This window comes from Triturus cristatus, chromosome 9 (assembly GCF_964204655.1).
Source record: "Triturus cristatus chromosome 9, aTriCri1.1, whole genome shotgun sequence".
Classification (NCBI taxonomy): Eukaryota; Metazoa; Chordata; class Amphibia; order Caudata; family Salamandridae; genus Triturus; species Triturus cristatus.
This window is the reverse complement of record NC_140592.1, coordinates 884014558-884032438: the sequence shown is the minus strand read 5'-3', so window position 1 is coordinate 884032438 and position 17881 is coordinate 884014558. Positions and strand designations below refer to the sequence as shown.

The window sequence follows — 17881 nt, the reverse complement described above, 5'->3', positions numbered from 1 at the left end:
CGCGGTACTTGGTAGGGGTGCCCCCTGTCCCCGCTTTTATTTAATTTGTATATTGAGCCTTTTGCAGCATGGATTAGAGAGGACACCGCCCTTGTTCCTTTTACTTATGGAACTTTTGAGAAAAAATTTGCCTTACATGCTGATGACCTCCTACTTTACACGTTAAATCCCGATAGAGCCATTCCTACCTTGATGGAAAAAGCAGAGATGTTTGGAAAGGTATCCGGATACAAGGTGAACAGAAACAAGACTGAAATTATGGAATGGAATCAACCAAAGCAAAGCCCCCACGCAAAATCACATATGCGCCACCTTGGTATTATAATCAAACAGAAACTAGCGGAAGTCACCACTGTAAACTGGGAAAAGATCAGTCAAGAGGTAGGGAGATTGTTGGTCAGGTGGGCAAACCTCCCTCTACATTTGTATGGAAGGGTAAATCTTATTAAAATGATTATTTTACCAAAAAGGACTTTTCTTTTTAACTCTCTACCATTAAAATTACTTTTCTTTTTAACTCTCTACCATTATTGTTCGATAAAAAGGAGAATTACAAGGGAGGATAGGCAGTTTTATTTGGGCTTCCAAGGGATCTTGTATATCTTGGAAAAGATTAAGGAGTTGGTTGGAGACGGGGGAGCTGGCACTACCTGATTTGATGATTTATGGGTACGCCTTCCTCTTTAAGAATTGTCGAATGCTTCTGAATAAAGCGGACAGTTCGGCAATAGGAATTCTTTTTGGGGCAATGCTTAGCGTGCTGAGAGAGGGGCAGGACCAATTTTTATTTAAATTCGGGGACCCGAAGTTTTAAAAAAAAGTAAGACTCAAGATTTTATCCGAGGCCCTGAAAGTATGGGTATTTTTCACGGCAAAAGCTAGGTATATCTTATTATTCACCTAGGGCCCCGATATTGGAATCACCAGGGACCCCGGAGTGTCTAAAAGATTCACTTAGTCTCCCGCTGAAGAATGCGGGAGTCTCTTGCTGGGGAGATCTCCAGCTGGGAACTGATTTAGTCGGGTGGGAGCTGTTGAGTCTGCTTTCAGGGGGCCATTTAACCAGATTCAATTATTACCATCTTTCTGCTTGGTGGGCAACTCAAGATTGGAACGAGGTGGAGGATGATTCGTGGATAGACCAAGCAATTAAAGCTGGTATGGTTAAGAAAGAGGTTGCCCTATGGTATCACACCTTGGTAAATGCAGAAGATGACCTGGATAAAGTCATTCAAAAACTTTGGGGAAATGAAAATATGAATATAAATATGAGTGAAATCTGTCTGGGTTCCTTTGCGATGTTAAGAGAGACAGTTAAACCGGCATATCTGACACGCAATCATCTCTTCACTGCCTATAGGGTATATTGGTCCCCAGCGAGATTAGAAAAATTCTCAGGAACACACTTTGGATGCCCACGATGTGGAGATCTCTCAGCTGATGACGTTCACATGTTTCTAAAATTGCCCTAAGATTACTACGTTTTGGTTGGAGGTCTGTGAATTTTTAACAGTAGTTACAGGCTTTACGGTGAGGGTAAGTCCCCTCCTCGTCCTTTTGGTATTTGTCCAGATAATGTTACTAATGTTAGTAGGCTAGATGCGAGGTTTATTTTTTATGTAATTCTTCCATGAAGATGGGAAATTTGTAAATCATGGAAATCGAGCATTCCACCCCCCTTTCAGGAGTGTAAAAATAGTGTTTTACATATAAGCTTACAGGACCTGGCACGTGACCCTAGGAGTCGAGGGAGAGTATGGATTAAGTTGGTGGACTGGATGCAAAACCTGGGGTCCAATGATTAAGCCAATGAACAGCTGTCGGTCCTATTTCCCTTCTGTGTTACGGACACGCCAGTGAAGGGTGGAAGTGGAATCTGCTCTACTCTTGAGTGGAATGACTCCAACCCGGCCTGGTATACCAGAGAGAGGATCGGAGTATTGCCAACAAGTAAATTGGTCAAATGAGGACAAATAAATAAATAATAAAAAAAAAAAAGGACTGGATACTCCCCAGCAATTCATTTAGCTGTGGGGACCTGGAATAATCGGAACTTTCTCGTTTACATGCAAGAGAGATGGTTAGTAGTTGTTTTGACAGCGATGACATAGGTGATGGGTGGTGCAAGCTGCAGTGGCTTCCTGGTCAGAGCCCTAGCACTTAATATTTTACAAATTAAGCACTGGCCTTCTTTGCACTTGCCCCCCAAAGCTGTAGTGTGATCAGGTTTACCAGTATTATAAGTAGCTCATCCATTCCAGATGTTTTCTGTGCATTCTGAGACTTGTAGTCCTGGTTTTGGAATGGGTTAAACAGGACTAAAAGACACAGAATGCAAGGAAAAATCAATGCACTACTCCTGCACGGAACTAGGAAACTTGGGAGCTCTGCTAATCTGAATGTTTCAGTAATCCTTTGGTTGATGAAAGTTCACAGCTAAAGCAAACCAGCTGTTGCAGAGACGAGGACTGCTTTTGACACAACCTATTCTTTAAAATTCAGTATTAAAACACATGTAAAGTGCTCCAGTGCGATGAGGGCAGCTTTTGATGCAACCCATTCTTTAAAATTCACTATAAATCACTAGTGAAGTGTTCTAATTACAATCACGGAATCACGGACAAAGAAAGTGCGGGTCCCACTAACAGTGGTATCTAGAGAAACGTGCACTCCAGATTACTGACCAGCCAGCCTTTCCCTGGTCACAGCCATGACATTCAACCAAGGAACTGCACACGAGTCACATTTCCACATGATGTATGTAACAACACAAAATGGCTTCTGTTCACTAAAACGTTATATTAAACATGATGCTGAAGGTGGAGTAATTAACAAGCTTAGAGACGAGGTGTTTCATCACATCTCAGAAAATCGAATATAAAATCTCTCAAAGATGGCCTCTTCATTTACCCAACTAGGTTCTCCATGAAGTTCTCAAAGGCGAGAAAGTGAAACAGAAACTCTTTTGGTCAAATTAAAAAGACACTCCCCAAAGGAAAGTAAGAGGAGCCAATTGAAAAGATGGTCTTGGAAAAAGGGCGGAACGTCAAGCCCATACCTGAATGCAGTAGGTCTAAGACACAGTGCAAGCAGTGCCTAGTCGAGACCTAAATATCTAGCGGAGATATCAAGGGCAGTGATAATATAAATGATAGAAAGTTACAGCGTACAAACATTTAAGATATCTGTAAGGATTACTAAGATTTTAACTGACACATCTCGGACAGACACCGTAAAAATCTAACTGTTCTTTCTCCATTTTAAATTCAGAATGACTGCCGAGAGTCGGAAACTGTAGTAAATATTTACAAGTAATAAAACGAACAGGGCAGCAGCAGTTAGGTGTCGGGATTGGGGCTCTCGCTCCACAAACGCAACTACAGATGAAGAAAGAACGTGCACACAGTTGTGGACAAAGTGCACGTACTGCCTGCCAAGGGGAGGCAGCTGGCCTCAGACCATACCCCACGGCTGGGGGAGGAGGGCGGCGAGAGAGTCAGTCAGCAACTGCAAAACGACAATTCTACGAAGGGCTTTGACTTCACAGCTAGTTTCCAGCTCTGGATAAAAACAAACGGCGACAGAACGAGAAAGTGAACCCCGACGGAGATGAGAGGCAGTGGTGTAACCAGGAGAGCGGCAGAGCTGGGTCTGGCCTGGGCTCTGCTGCTCGCATCATGTCCGGGCTTGACGGACTCCCACCCCCAGTGCCTCGACTTCAAGCCCCCCTTCCGGCCCTCCCGCGAGCTGCTCTTCTGCGTTCAGTACCGCGAGTTCGGCTGCTGCGAGGCGGCTCGCGACCGGGAGCTCATGGACCGCTACTACAGGGTGCTGGGGCGTCTCGAGCACTCCCTGCACGCCTCCTGCGCAGCCCACGTGCAGGACATTCTGTGCCAGGTGAGTGTGCGGTACCAGGCGGCGGTACGTCAAGCAGGAGGGCCCCCTTTAAATAGCACTGCAGGGTATAATGGGGTAGGGTCTTCATTTCACATAAACAGTTGTTCCTTCGTGCAAAATGTATTCCGACTGATACTACCTACCTATTTCAGTTGTGCTCTGTTATCGATGTGTATGTACTCCAAACTTAGAGGTTGTGGTTCGAGCCTGTAGCTAACGCACAAACATGAAAGCAGCAGGTGCTTAACCCACTGAACTGCCTTACCAGCCCTACAGGCAAGCGACGTTAATTAGGGTAAAAGGTGAGCCATTAACCATTTTTATTGCACGCAACAAACAGCGGCCACTTATGTGTTTTCTTTATAAACTCACTGGCGCGCAAAGAGCTTGTGGAGAGCCCGCCCTGCAACATTCATTGGTGGTGAGGAGCGGACCCCAAGGTGAAGCAAGCCGCATAATGTAGGGGAGGGATTTGTGCTCTCCTCAACTAAACTCAGAGATACATGGAACAAGCATTTACAATGCAATGGTCTCGGCATTGGTAAAGTTAGAGCTATTGGCATTGCTCATGACATTATTTTTGTTTATGTTTATGTTTTTGTTTTTAAAACATTTAAAGAAACGGCATTGTTATTTACAATGTCAATAGCTTAATCACTCTCAAATGCGAGACCTTTTGCATTTGCACCCACACACAGATTAAGCTATTGACATTGTAAATAACAATGCCGTTTCTTTACATGTTTTAAAAACATAAACAAAAATAATATCACGAGCAATGCCATTAGCTCTAACTTTAACAATGCCGAGACCGTTGCATTGTAAATGCTTGTTGTTGTGCCTGCTGGGAATTCACAGAGGGATTCTAAGCAGGCGAGACCCGTTTACAGCTGCCGAGGTCTCCTTTGTGAGTGCGAAAACGAGGTAATTGCCACACAACTCAACTCTGATCCCTGTACAAGCTTTTGTTTGTAATGGGCACTTCTATTCAGGACTCAATGTACTGAAACCCTAGAGACACCTAATGCACGGATTACAAATGCCTCTGTAATTATAATCCTGCCCAAACCCCAGTTTGACGTTGGTGCTGCAGTTACCAGTGGGTCAGAGCTTATTACTGGGTTTAATAAAGTCTGCGTACCCCATTTAAATATTGGCATGTCGAATCTGCTGACATTTATCGAAGGGAAAAGGCCCTGTAAATTCCCAAACAAGCAGATTGCAGACATTTACATTTTGTGCTAGAAAATTAGACCTCTGTACCGCCTTCCTCCACCTCACCCCATCATCCAGCATGACTGTCGCACAAATCCTCTCACTGAAGTCAAAGAAAGGTAAAGTCACCGGAAACGACCGCCCTGACGTCATCAGCTGATGGTGAAATGAATGGTGCAATAGGGTCGACTGACAAGTGCCTCTGCACTGGGGTTTACCCACCGGCTGCCCGCACAGCGCCTAGAGTGGGCCTCAAGGAGGCGCGTCTGTGAAGCCAGGCCGCAGCCAAAGTTTGAGTCCGGAGTCGCAGCCCTGATGTCGTCACCACCTCCCCCTAAACACAGGCCGGAGGGCTGTAACCTGCGTGGAGGGGGGGTGCGGCGGGCAGAGCCTGTAACGCGCACAGTACAGTAATCGGGGGAGGGGGGTGGTGCAGAGCCTGTAACTTGCAGACAGTGCATTAACCTAGACAGAGCATGTAACGCGCCGACAGTGCGTTAACGCGGGGGGGGGCAGAGCCTGTAAGGGGGGGGCAGAGCCTGTAGCGGGGGGCAGAGCACGTAACCGGGGGGGGGGGAGAGCCTGTAACATGCAGACAGTGCTGTAACGGGGGGAGCCTGTAATGCGCACAGTACAGTAACCGGGGGGGGGGCGGGGGGGCAGAGCATGTAACTTGCAGACAGTGCATTAACCGGGGGGGGGGGGGGGCAGTGCCCGTGACGCGCAGACAGTGCATTAACCGGGGGCGGGGGTGGCAGAGCCTGTAACGCTCTCAGTACGGTAACCGGGGGGATTGCAGAGCCTGTAATTTGCAGACAGTGCATTAACGGGGGGACAGAGCCTGTAACGTGCCGACAATGCTGTAACCTGGGGGGGAGGGGCCTGTAACATACACCGCAGTGACGCCACACCTCACCACCCGACAGTAGCCCCCCCCCCCATTCACCTACACCTCACCACCTGGCAGGATCCTCGAAGCACCGCGTCCCACATACTGCCCAGGCCCCATCCTCCCTGCCAACACCCCGCCCCTCACACACACCCCTCAGTGTCCATTAGAATCACCCATCACTTCCAGGTCTGCATGGAGACCCTGGCAGACTCCCAAGCCTTCAAGCAGAAAAAAGGAAGGACTACTTATTCTTATGTGTTTTACGTTTCAATACTTAAAGTCTTACGGTTTATTACAAATTACCAAAGTGCAGCGCTACAGGCACAAGTTCCACTCAGAATCGCCTACCCCACGGCCTTAGTGCGCTGTCCCGTTGCCGCACGCACTTGTCGAACATCACAGAAGACATTTCAGTTCTGGAACGGGGGGGGGGGGGTTAATGTCCCATCAACAGCCCCAGACACCAACATTTAAGTAACACCCACCATTGTCCCCTAAAACAATCAACGATTACTGATCCCCCCTGCTTGCGTACCCGGGTCACGTTTGCGTCATATCCATTACTGGTGGAATAAAAGGAGCACATCTTTAATACGCACCATTTATTTTATGACAACGTGTACTTTAGGGGGCACACACAGACACAATGTAATAACGCACATACACGGAGCTGCTGAAGGGAAATAGCTGGCAACGGGGGGGTATATTCAGCTTGGAGGAGAGACCCCCCCCAGCACCTCCAGGGGGGGGGGGAGGGAGGGGTACATACAGAGCTATACAACGGTGTTTGTGTGGGCAGGGGTATTTTGAAAGCCGCCGGTCCCACCCCAGCCCAGAGAGCCGCCGCCGTGGTACACACCCAGCCCTCACCTGGCATTGCAGCTCCCACACCTGAAAGCAGGCGCACAAACTCCTGTAAGCAACGACAACTTCTGAACCGACAAACACACAAGGTACAAAAAGACACACCACCCACCCGTGCGTGGAAAAGGGCTAGAAAACTTCAAATAAACACACAAGGAAACCCCAAACGTTTCAGACAATTTCAGGAAGGGCCGACCCACTCCTCGACGAATTGCGCATGACGTCACGGATCAGGCTTTCGTAAGACTGCGCTTTTGCATAGCTCTACGGCACTCTTGAACGTGTATCTAACCTGTTTTACCTGAAAATAATGCTAATTAAATAAAACGCTCGTATCGCTCTTCCCGGGTAGACATCGTTCGCATTCGGCACAATAGCTCAGTGGGTAAGGCGCTTGTTGCGGGCCTCTTCGTGTAACCTAACAGTGACATCATACAGTATCAAAGCACTGCGAGAATTTTCAGTTTGAAGGTTTTTTTTTTATACATGACCAAAGATATATTTTAATTATATCAAAATCTTAAACAAATCTATCAGTTTTAGCGAATGTCCGGAATTTCACTTCAACTAAACACGCCGAAACCGCGAGAATGCATTTTTTGAAAATGAAAAACACGTAACGACGTAGTCATGTGAAAAACAGACACATCTCAGATATGTTCAACAATCACAGACGCGTTTTGCACTCCTTCCGGCCCATGGGTATCTGTTTGATTTTTGTGAATAAAAGGTTGTGCTAAAATCAGACGTTTCTTTGCATTTGTTTAATTTGGAATCTATTTTATCTACCCAAATAGTTTCCTGCTCTGTGAACCGTGTGCTCTTCCAAAAAAATAATCGCTCCACAAAGACGATGCTGCCAGTAAAATAAATATTTAAATAATGAAATAAAGACAAATAAAGTGTTAAAAAAGGCGCTGTGGGTTTTTGTCTATGGTGATATTGCTTGAGATCCACTAAAATACAAGGGCTCTTGCACTGAGAAATGCGCATGCGCGTGATATAGACGCCAATTTCGAACTTGTAGGAGCCCCGTAGACGATGCTGGGCCTTCCTAATGCCCTAGCTCCGTATATTAGTAATAACAATAAGCACCAATGCCAGTATGAGCCAGTCACCTCAATGCATAAAGGCTAGCTCCTTGCGCGCCTCGTTGCGGATGTGTAATTCAAGCGCTATCCTGTGGCCTCCTCGGAAGGGTGACAGTGTTCGGGCCGGCGTCACAGGCTCGGCAGAGGAAGAGGAGTTAGTCTATGGTGGGGCTTGAAAAGCCAGAGACGCATCCTTCCTGCCTCAGTGCTCCGTCTCTCCAGCCTCCATCACGTGGGGTGGTGCATAGCGCTTGCGTGCTATGAGGCAGGCTTCACAGCGATGAGCGTCTCTGTGGGCCTTCATGGCTCCTGCACCGCTCCCCTCTTTTCGTTGGCCAGGCACCAGGCTGTTCGTGTTGACTCCTTTCCCCTACATCCCTCCCTTCACTCTGTTGCGCCCAGGGCTCCTCACACAGCTCCACTCTTTTCATCATATGTTACCCTCTTAGCCCTGCTCATTCACTCCCATGGCCTCTCTCCCATGACCTCTGCTGATGGTCCTCCGCCCTCCCGCACATGTACAATGTTTAAACTAATTTTTCTCTTTAAAACGTCTCAAAACAGAAGGAAAACAAGGCAGAGCAAAAGGCACACCACCGCCTTTCTCCGAGGCAGAGCAGAAATGCCTCGGAGAAACGCAGCGTCCATTTCGGATTCGGGGGCGTGTTTTGCTCTTCTCTCCTCCAGCCATTGGCTGGAGGAGAGAATGAGACTTTCTGCAAAAAACACGCCCCCGATCCGAAAAGGACGGGGCATGATCGGAGTGACGGGACCTCTTCTCCAATGGCTGGCCAGCATTTACGAGGCCAGCCAATGGAGAACAGGGGAGAAGAGGGGCGGGTTCAAGCCCCTCTTCTCCAAGTCATTAAATCTCGGAGCGAGACTGCGCAAGCGCAGCCTTCGCAGCCGAGACCTAAAAAGCACCGATAAGTGCATCTAGGCCCTTTAATTCCTAGAAATACCCGGGAATAATGGCAGGGTTACAGGAATGTTTGGTCTTTAATGTCTGAGTTGAGAGACTGTACAGTAAACCCTACAGTTACACCATCTTCTGCTCCCTCTTTGAGTAATATAAATCTAGGATTTTTATCGTTGCAGATTGTGATGCATAGACCTGCGTCAAAATCCATCTGGATGTTGAGAGAGCTTTACCTCTTATACACTTAATCCAGTGCCTTTGGATGGACCACTATGCAATCAAAGAATCTAACCACATTTGGTAATCCTACAATGGCTATTGTGTGGTGCTTGGTAGGGAAATAAATGGAAATATGGTGTTGGTGCTTAGGTCTCAGCTAGTGGTGATTTCCTCACCTAGAAACCAAGTACGCTTTTTTGAGATTGATGAAAAAGTTGACAGTTCAAATAATGTTCACTGTGAGAATGGTTGCTTTTTGAGCGACATGCGTTTAGTTTGATTCAACAATACGTCCAAGCGCTTTATCAATGCTGATATGATGATGTAAAAGTTGGAATTTAAATATCACGTCTGTACCTCCGTATCCTCCACCTCCTCCAGAAGGGCATGTTGTAATACCATTGGCTCGTGCCAAAGCAGAATGAGGTGTCCTGGGGCAGCCTGCAGGTAGACTACTAAGGGTTTTTGCCTTGTGCATCTTCATATGTGTAATGGAGTAATTTTCTACACCTCTTTGTCGTAGGTATTATTCATTGACCTATGTGGGGTTGATTGTGTCAGGGCTTATGGTGTTTGTCAACCTAGTGTAGCTTTTTTATACTAACTGGCGTATGTTGACAGGGCCATTAGCTCAGTCTGCATGTCCTAATGATGATGATTTTTGAAGATGTAGTTTTTCATTCTTCTTTTGTTTGTTTGTATGTTATTAGGACAGGAATTCACTCTTTTGTGGTGGTAATTTCGAAATGGACGCAGCTGTATGTTGTTTGTCACATTGTACTACCTGCCTTTGTGATTCTTGCATATTAGATGCTATTCTGACCTGTTTCTTGCTAGTTTCATTGCCTTGTAATCACTTTGTGTTTGCACAGTCAATTTGAATACCAATGATTTTTGCACCTGCTAAAATACCACAAATGTTCTTTTATTTGCAGAAAAACATATGAGGGTAAAAGTGGCTGTTCAATTCTCATTACAGACATCTGTAGCATAATACCATAAACTCGTAACCAAAATATTGTCTGAGAGAAATATTGCATCTGAAGTATTGTTTAGCAAAATTTTACCGCCATTGGAGTGATATCCTATAAGCAAGGGTACGACATTTTTATAAACAGTGTTTGGGACGCAATATTATTGTTAGCCAATATTTTTTCTAATATTCTAACATATAACCAGGCCTGTAAATTGGTGGCAAATGATTATGGCTGCCTTCAACCTCGAGACTAGCCCATTAATGTATGCCAGAAACAACACCCAGGAATTGCCAGTATTAGATCTACCCCCAGCCGCAAGTCCGTACACGGTGGTTCTGACAGGGATCAATGCATACACAGCAGGCAGGGAAGAAACCACAGGCGCATTGATTAACAAAGCAGCTCACTGGTTGACCATCAATGCAGGTTTTAGCATTAGCAATCATAGACATATTCTAATGGCCAGAAGAGTATCATGGAGTATCATGGATTGGGAAAAGTAGGAAGGGGTCCCTGGGAGATTGTGTAATTTAAAATTTTAGATACCCGGAGCTGGTAAGGAGCCTGCTCTATTACCAAAAGAAAGGTATCCAACAGGAAGAAAGCGACTCCAGGGTAAGATTGCGCCAACTGGGCTTTTTTTATAGAGATTTATTGCCAGCACAGAATAGGGAAGACCCGAGGCAATTGAGGGGAGGGAGCTTGGGGGGGGGGGGGGGGGGATTTAGTCCCGGTTTTTAATCGATATGCCCCCCTTCAAAGTTTTTCCGCCCTTAGTGATCTAGATTGAGTCTCCAAGGAGCCACCCATAGTCCAAGGAGATCCTCTGGAGGATGTGTATCATGTTAATGACACTGGAGGACCAGGCGGGGGACCAACTTACACGCTATCACAGTCCCCATCACAGTTAGCCCACAGCGGGATTAACAATAAATCCAGTCCCCTAGAGGGTCAGTACCTCATAAGGAGCATGTTGACCTAAGGGTTAACTCCTCAGCATTAGGAGGACCGGGAATTTTTAATTTAATCTGCTGGAACATAGCTGGTCTGTCGAGTAAACTAATAAATAAGGACTGGCTAGAATACATAAGGAGATTTAACATCATCTGCCTGTAGGAAACATGGGAGGTAGATTCCTCAAACCTTGCAATAGAAGGGTACAAAATGTACTTCGTGCCTGCCCGGAGATCCCCGGCAGGACGAGCAAAAGGAGGTCTCATTACTTATGTGGACTTTAGGATAAGGAGAAAATGGGAGGACCTCGCCTGGGACTCCCCTTGCTCCCACGGTATACAACTCATAACCAGGGGACGGAAACTGATTTTTATTAATTTCTATAATGCCATTAATGGTGGACAGACACTGGCCAGTTTGGCAGAATTGGACCATAGGCTGATAGGATTAGAATTAAATGGGGCAAGTAGCGCTCAGTTGGTGGTGATGGGTGACTTCAACTGCCACCTGTGCAAACGTTTACTCAACTGCAAGGGGGAATGCGCCTCCCTCTCGTCTTTAGATCTTCAACAGAGAGGGAGGACATTGCTGGCTGATTGGGCACGCCCCCTGGCCTGACGACCGGACGTATTTTAACACCCGGATGCCAGCGCGCAGCGGGTGCGCCGGTGGCGCGCCGGAGGCGCGCCAGAGGCAAGCCCGTCTGCGCCCGTCCGCGCCCTGGAGCGTCCAGCGGCCAGTCAGTACGCCGCTTCGTACATGAATAGCGGCTCGACTTACAAGTATTCTGCCTCTGATCTGCGACGGTTACATGACAACTCCTTACACTGTAACCCTATGGACATGACTACCATCTGTTATCGTAAGTGTCCTCAATGCAATTTTTTTGTGAAACCTAAAATAAACAGACCACTGTCCCAACATTTGTCCCTTAAAACCCCCAGAGATTCTGGAAATGTGACCATAAAGCTAATCAGTATTAATTGCCGATCACTGTCCAAAAACAAGGCCCAAATATTTGACCTCCTTCACTCAGAACAGCCCGATGCAGTGTTCTTGACTGAAACTTGGCTTTACTCCGGGTCTGGCCCTGATGTGGCCATTGCCCTTCCTTCGGGCTATGTAGTGGTGAGGTGTGATAGAGCCTCTGGTAGAGGTGGGAGTATTGCAATAATCTTTAAATCTAGCTATGTATGCACCCTTGAAGCTCTTCTGTTCCCCATGTGTGAAGCTGCTCTTTTCAAACTGACAGTCACACCCCAGTGGACATTCTCGGGTATACTGATGTATCGCCCCCCGACTAACTCCACGAGTTGGCTATCATCACTGGCAGAACTAGTTGCCCCTTTCGCTCTAAAGTCGGCCAATTTCACCATTGTGGGGGACCTTAACCTACATTTGGAAAACACGCAAGACAATTTAATCAGCGCTGTTTTGACGGACTTGGAGGCATTGAACATTTTCTTACGTAATCATGGCCCGACCCACCAGGCAGGGCACTTTTTGGATCCAATTTTCTCTACCCTTGACTACGCATGCAGCCCGTCTACCCCCTTGGATTGGTCTGACCATTATGCCATCCATTTTAGTCTGCAGATTAAGAGATCTGCTCCAGTCCACAGCTCAGACTCGGTCAGCTATTACAGAGCATGGTCAAAATTAGACCTCCCTGGTTTTAATACCTCTCTACTTGCCTCTCGCCCAGACCCTGATCTCCCTCTCTTGCCTTTGAACCTAGCAGTCTCTTCGTGGCTGTCTTCTGCCATAGACCTTCATCTGCCTTTGTGTCGTAAACGCAGCCTAGGCCATCACCCCCCGGCACCATGGTTCACGGATGAGTTAAAACTCATGAAATCTGAGTGTAAGCATTTGGAACGTAGGTGGAGAAAGAGCTACAGTCCTCATTGCAAACTTACCTACAGAGCAGCACTTGGACAGTATCATCTGGCCTGTAGGAAGTCAAAATCCATCTTTGTAATAGACGAGATAAATAACTCTTCTAACCGCCCTCGGGTACTCTTTGCTATGGTCAAAAATCTGGCTGGTTCCAAGGCCTCCCCATCTCCACCTTCGCTCGACGAGCCTCGCTGCAATGAGATTGCAGACTTTTTCACCACCAAAGTAGAAACTATCTATCGTTCCCTTTTGGGACCTCAGCCTCCATCTTCTTCTTTGCAGTCTGTACCATCACTGCCAGTCCCTGTCTCTGCCCGCCCTTTGTTACTCAAATGGCCCAGGCTGGATCAACAAACTTTATCTGATTGCTTATCCAAGGTCAAATCCAGTTCCGATGGATATTCTTCGTCAGCTCTCCCCTGATTCCCTTCTTATTATTCATGCCCTCTTAAATGCCTCCCTTCGTGAATCAAATGTCCCTGAGGACTGGAAGCGGGCTATGGTGGTCCCTCTTCTTAAAAAGCCTACAGCGGACCCCAAAATTCTTTCAAACTGCCGCCCGATTTCTTTGCTGCCTATGTTCTCCAAGATTCTTGAGAGACATGTTAACACCCATTTGTCGCTGTACATAGAATCGTCCGGTTTTCTCCATCCCTCTCAATCAGGCTTTCGTTCGCATTTTTCCACCGAGACCACTCTACTCGGAGTGACCGAGAATCTCCGCTCTCTTCTTGACAGGGGAGAATCGGCGGCTCTTATCCTTCTGGATTTAAGTGCCGCGTTCGACACTGTGTCGAATTCCATCCTATTGAACGCCCTCAGGTCTGCAGGGGTAGCGGGTTCAGCCTTGGCCTGGTTGGCCTCCTTTATACATAATCGCTCCTTTCAGATCTTTTCACAAACTGCCTCATCTTCTATCCGCCCATCTGCATATGGAGTTCCCCAGGGGTCCTCAGTTAGCCCTCTGCTTTTCAATATCTATATACGTCCTTTGGCAGATATTGTGGAGACCTCTGGCTTAGCTCTTTACTCATATGCAGATGATAACCAGACTATATTTTCACTATCATCGGGAGAGGAAAGTACCCCCTCCTCGCTTCAGCTTGGTCTGGGTAAGGTGACGGAGTGGATGCAGACTAATCTTCTAAAACTAAATGGTGAGAAAACGGAGGTGCTGATACTAGGTAATAACAAACACCTTTGGGGCCCCCAACATTGGCCTACTACAATAGGTCAGGTGCGGAACCTCGGCTTTATTATGGACGATCTACTCTTGATGCGGCAACAGGTGGTCAGTGTTGCAGCTACCTGTTTTACCATTTTGAGATGGTTACGGAAGATCCTCTGGATGCTACCGGACTCCACCAAGCGCACTGTAGTTCAGGCCTTAATTACATCACGCCTAGACTACGGGAATGTACTATAGTTGGGGGGCAGCCAGGAGATTCTGCGGAAACTGCAGTTAGTCCAAAATTCAGCGGCCCGCCTCCTATGTAATATTCCCAGGAGGACCTGCGTCTCTCCTTTTCTTCAAGATCTACACTGGCTGCGTATAGAAAATCGCATCAAATACAAGACTCTGTGCATAATGTTTAAAATTAAACATCAGACGGCCCCTGCGTACCTGCAATCTCTCATTCGTCCTTACGTTCCTGTCCGTTCTCTCAGATCCTCTTCTCAGGGCAACTTTCATATCCCCCGTTTTAGGCTGTCCAGAATGGGCGGCCACTCATTCTCGTGCATGGCACCTAAACTCTGGAATTCACTACCTCTGTCATTAAAACTGGAACCTTACTTCCATAACTTCCGAAAGAACTTGAAGACCTGGCTCTTCCCTCGCCAATAAATCTTAACCACAGTGATCCCTTTTTCGCCATGTCATCGGCGGCGCCGGGAGACCCCATTGTGGGTAGCTGTGCGCCTTAGAAATTAACATAATAAATAAGCAGGATTACATATGGAACATACTAGGGAGGGATTTGAGCTAAGTAAGGTGCTGGGCACCCACGCCCTAACACACACACTGGATCTGATAAGAGTAGTTGGGGACCCGGGCATTGCCCCAACGTTTAAAGGAAACGGAAGAGGCTCTATCATTGATTTTATTTTTGTACCTACCACCTTAATTCGCTGGATATTGAGTTTTAATGTTGAACCAAGCATCTTTAGCGATCACAATCCGCTAGTCCTTATTTTACAGGATTCTGATCAAGTTAGGCATCCCCCCTGTAAACTGATTAGAGGCTCCATCAAAGCCACGGACCAGGGAAGGAGATTAAGATGGGCAAATATTAATCCTGATAAACTTTACAAGGTATTATTAACAGAGGAACATCAACAGATATGGAAGTGCCTAGACCTGGCTATCGTGGGGGCGGGCTTAATCGCTGCCTTTGAGGGAGTTGCTCATTGTATAGATGGACAGCTTAGAAGTGGAAGTAGAAAAGAAGCAGATGACACCCCCAGGTGGTTCGACCAGCAATGTTCCAGCGCCTTGAGAAACCTAAAAGCAGTATTAAAGATCGTCCCCAAAGATACTACCAGGGTGTCCAGGTGCAGGGGGAGATATAAACAGGCTCTCAAACAACGAAAAACCTCACTGCAAAACGAGGCATGGGAAAATCTGAGGTAAGCAGCCGAAGCGAGGAACATGACTGCCTTCTGGAAAACTGTCAATGATCCATTCTTCCAAGATAAGAACACATCTAAAATTGCCTGTCATATTTTAACAGATGCTTGGGTGGAGCATTTCAAAGGACTTTACAATCATGAATGCTTAAGTATAGCACCTCCACTCGAGGGGGTAGGAAATCGAACAGTTTTGAAACCCCCTTTCTCTTTAAGTGAAATAAAAGCAGGAATTGAGGGCTTGACCCGTAATAAGGCCCCAGGCCCGGATGGGATCCCCCCGGACCTTTTGCTTTCTCAAGTAGACTTCTGGGCGGCTATCCTAGTAAGAGTAATCAACACAGCAGTGGAGGAAGGTATGCCCCCTTCTTGGTCCACTGCGATAATTGTCCCAATCTTTAAAAAGGGTAATAAAGACAATCCACAATGTTATAGGCCAATTTCGCTCATTGACGTCTCAGTGAAAGTCATGGGGAGAGCAATTCTTAATCGCCTCATGGATTGGGCGGACGAGCATGACATCATCTCGGACATCCAATATGGTTTCAGGCCGGATCGTTCAACATCTGACCAATGCCTGAATCTTTATCTCCTTGTTGCCAAGTACACTGTTGCTAGTAAAGAGACAATGTTCCTGGCCTTCATGGACTTGACAGCAGCTTTTGACCGGGTTAATCGTACAAAACTGTGGGAGTCCTTGGGGGCCATGGGCGTGGACCCAGGATTGGTTAGTATTATATGTACGTTACACCAGCACACCTCAGCCCGAGTCCGATATAACGATGAGGGTGTCATGTTGGACTCCTTTCCCTGCTCCAGGGGGGTTAGACAGGGCTGCATATAATGGCACCCTTTTTATTCACACTATATATTAATGGCCTAGAGAAGTCACTGGGGGCGGATAGTCCGAGGATAGGCAATAGAGAAATACCGGTCTTATTGTATGCGGATGACGCGGTGCTTCTGTCAGGCACCGCGCGGGGCCTCCAGCAACTAATTGACGGTTTCGTAATTTTTTATGGAGAAACTGGAGTTGTCCGCTAACCTCTCCAAATCTTACATCATGGAGATGGGAAAAAGACCAGGCAGGAAAGTCACCTTTAGGATTGGCTCCCACCCCATAGAAAAAGTGCAGGCATTTTCGTATTTGGGAACTGTGTTTGATACCAATATCAGAGTCAACAAATTGATAGAAGAGAAATGTACATCACTCACTAGCTCTTTGGGGGCAATTATGAAATTCGCACATAGGTTGGGACGATGGGCCCCTGAACAAATCGTGAATTTGTACTGAGCTATCTGCAAGGCAAAAATGCTATACGGCAGCGAGGTATGGGGATTCGCAGATCCATCAAGGATACAAGTTGAAGAAGACAAATTTATGCGAAGGTTACTTAGAGTCCCACAGAGCACTCCATCCTACTCAATTCATGAAGAGCTAGGTCTCTCTTACATCAGAGATGAGATACAATTAAAACCCCTATTGTGTTGGTTAAAAATATGGATTAACCCAGAAGCCACCTTGGGTAGGCAGATTTTAACCGATTGTATCAATAGGGAGCATGGGCATAATATTCATTGGCTGAAATATGTAAAGGAAACCCTTTCTGGTTTGGGTTTTGCCAACTATTATAATAAACCGGAACTGTTGGCAGTAAGGGATAAGACGATCATCAAGTCGGCATTTTTAAACCAGAGGGCACTGAGATGTTTAAACCCACTGTGAGAGCCTACTTACTTACAAAATCTAGCCCAGGCTTGGAACCATACCTGGGGTAGATTTATAACGCCCATGACAGATTCCTGATTACTAGATTTAGGATGAACCTACTCCAACAAACATTGGGGAGCCCATCAGGGTTTTTTACGTCAATCGAATTGCGGGGTCCATGCGGCTGCGACTATAAGTCTCCGCAGGACACGCTTCATTTTGTTTTATTGTGCCCTTTTTATGCTCACCCCAGGAGGCTGTTTTTAAAGAGTATTTTAAAGTCCTTGAGGTTGAAACATGCAAGGTTGGCCTTGTTATTTTTAAAACTGTCCAAGGAGGCTCTTACACTTTATTGCACTGTGAATTTTTTAAGGATGGCCGCGAGATTAAGAAACACGATAGATTTTGGTTGCTGAATTGGGTTATGAAACTCCCCTCTCTTAGGTTGGACTTATTGTTGCCTCGGTCCAGAAACCCATATCCTGGCTTTTTACTGTGATGTGGAGCCTCATTCAAAATAATTGTTAGTCAGACCTAGTAGTATTCTTACGATGTCTCGCACTGATATCTGTACATAATTTTATTAATTATTTAAACAAATGTAGAGTGTTTTATCGA

General features: G+C 46.5%; 1 protein-coding gene across 1 annotated transcript in view; it reads left to right on the top strand.

The window, feature by feature from the left end:
- The first annotated feature begins 3379 nt into the window (after positions 1-3379).
- Positions 3380-17881, top strand: part of HHIPL1 (HHIP like 1) — a 139919-nt gene continuing 125417 nt past the window's right edge. The window contains exon 1 of the mRNA XM_085626415.1: positions 3380-3897. Coding sequence (XP_085482541.1) covers positions 3610-3897 — 288 coding nt within the window. The 5' untranslated portion in view covers positions 3380-3609. The remainder of the gene's footprint in view (positions 3898-17881) is intronic.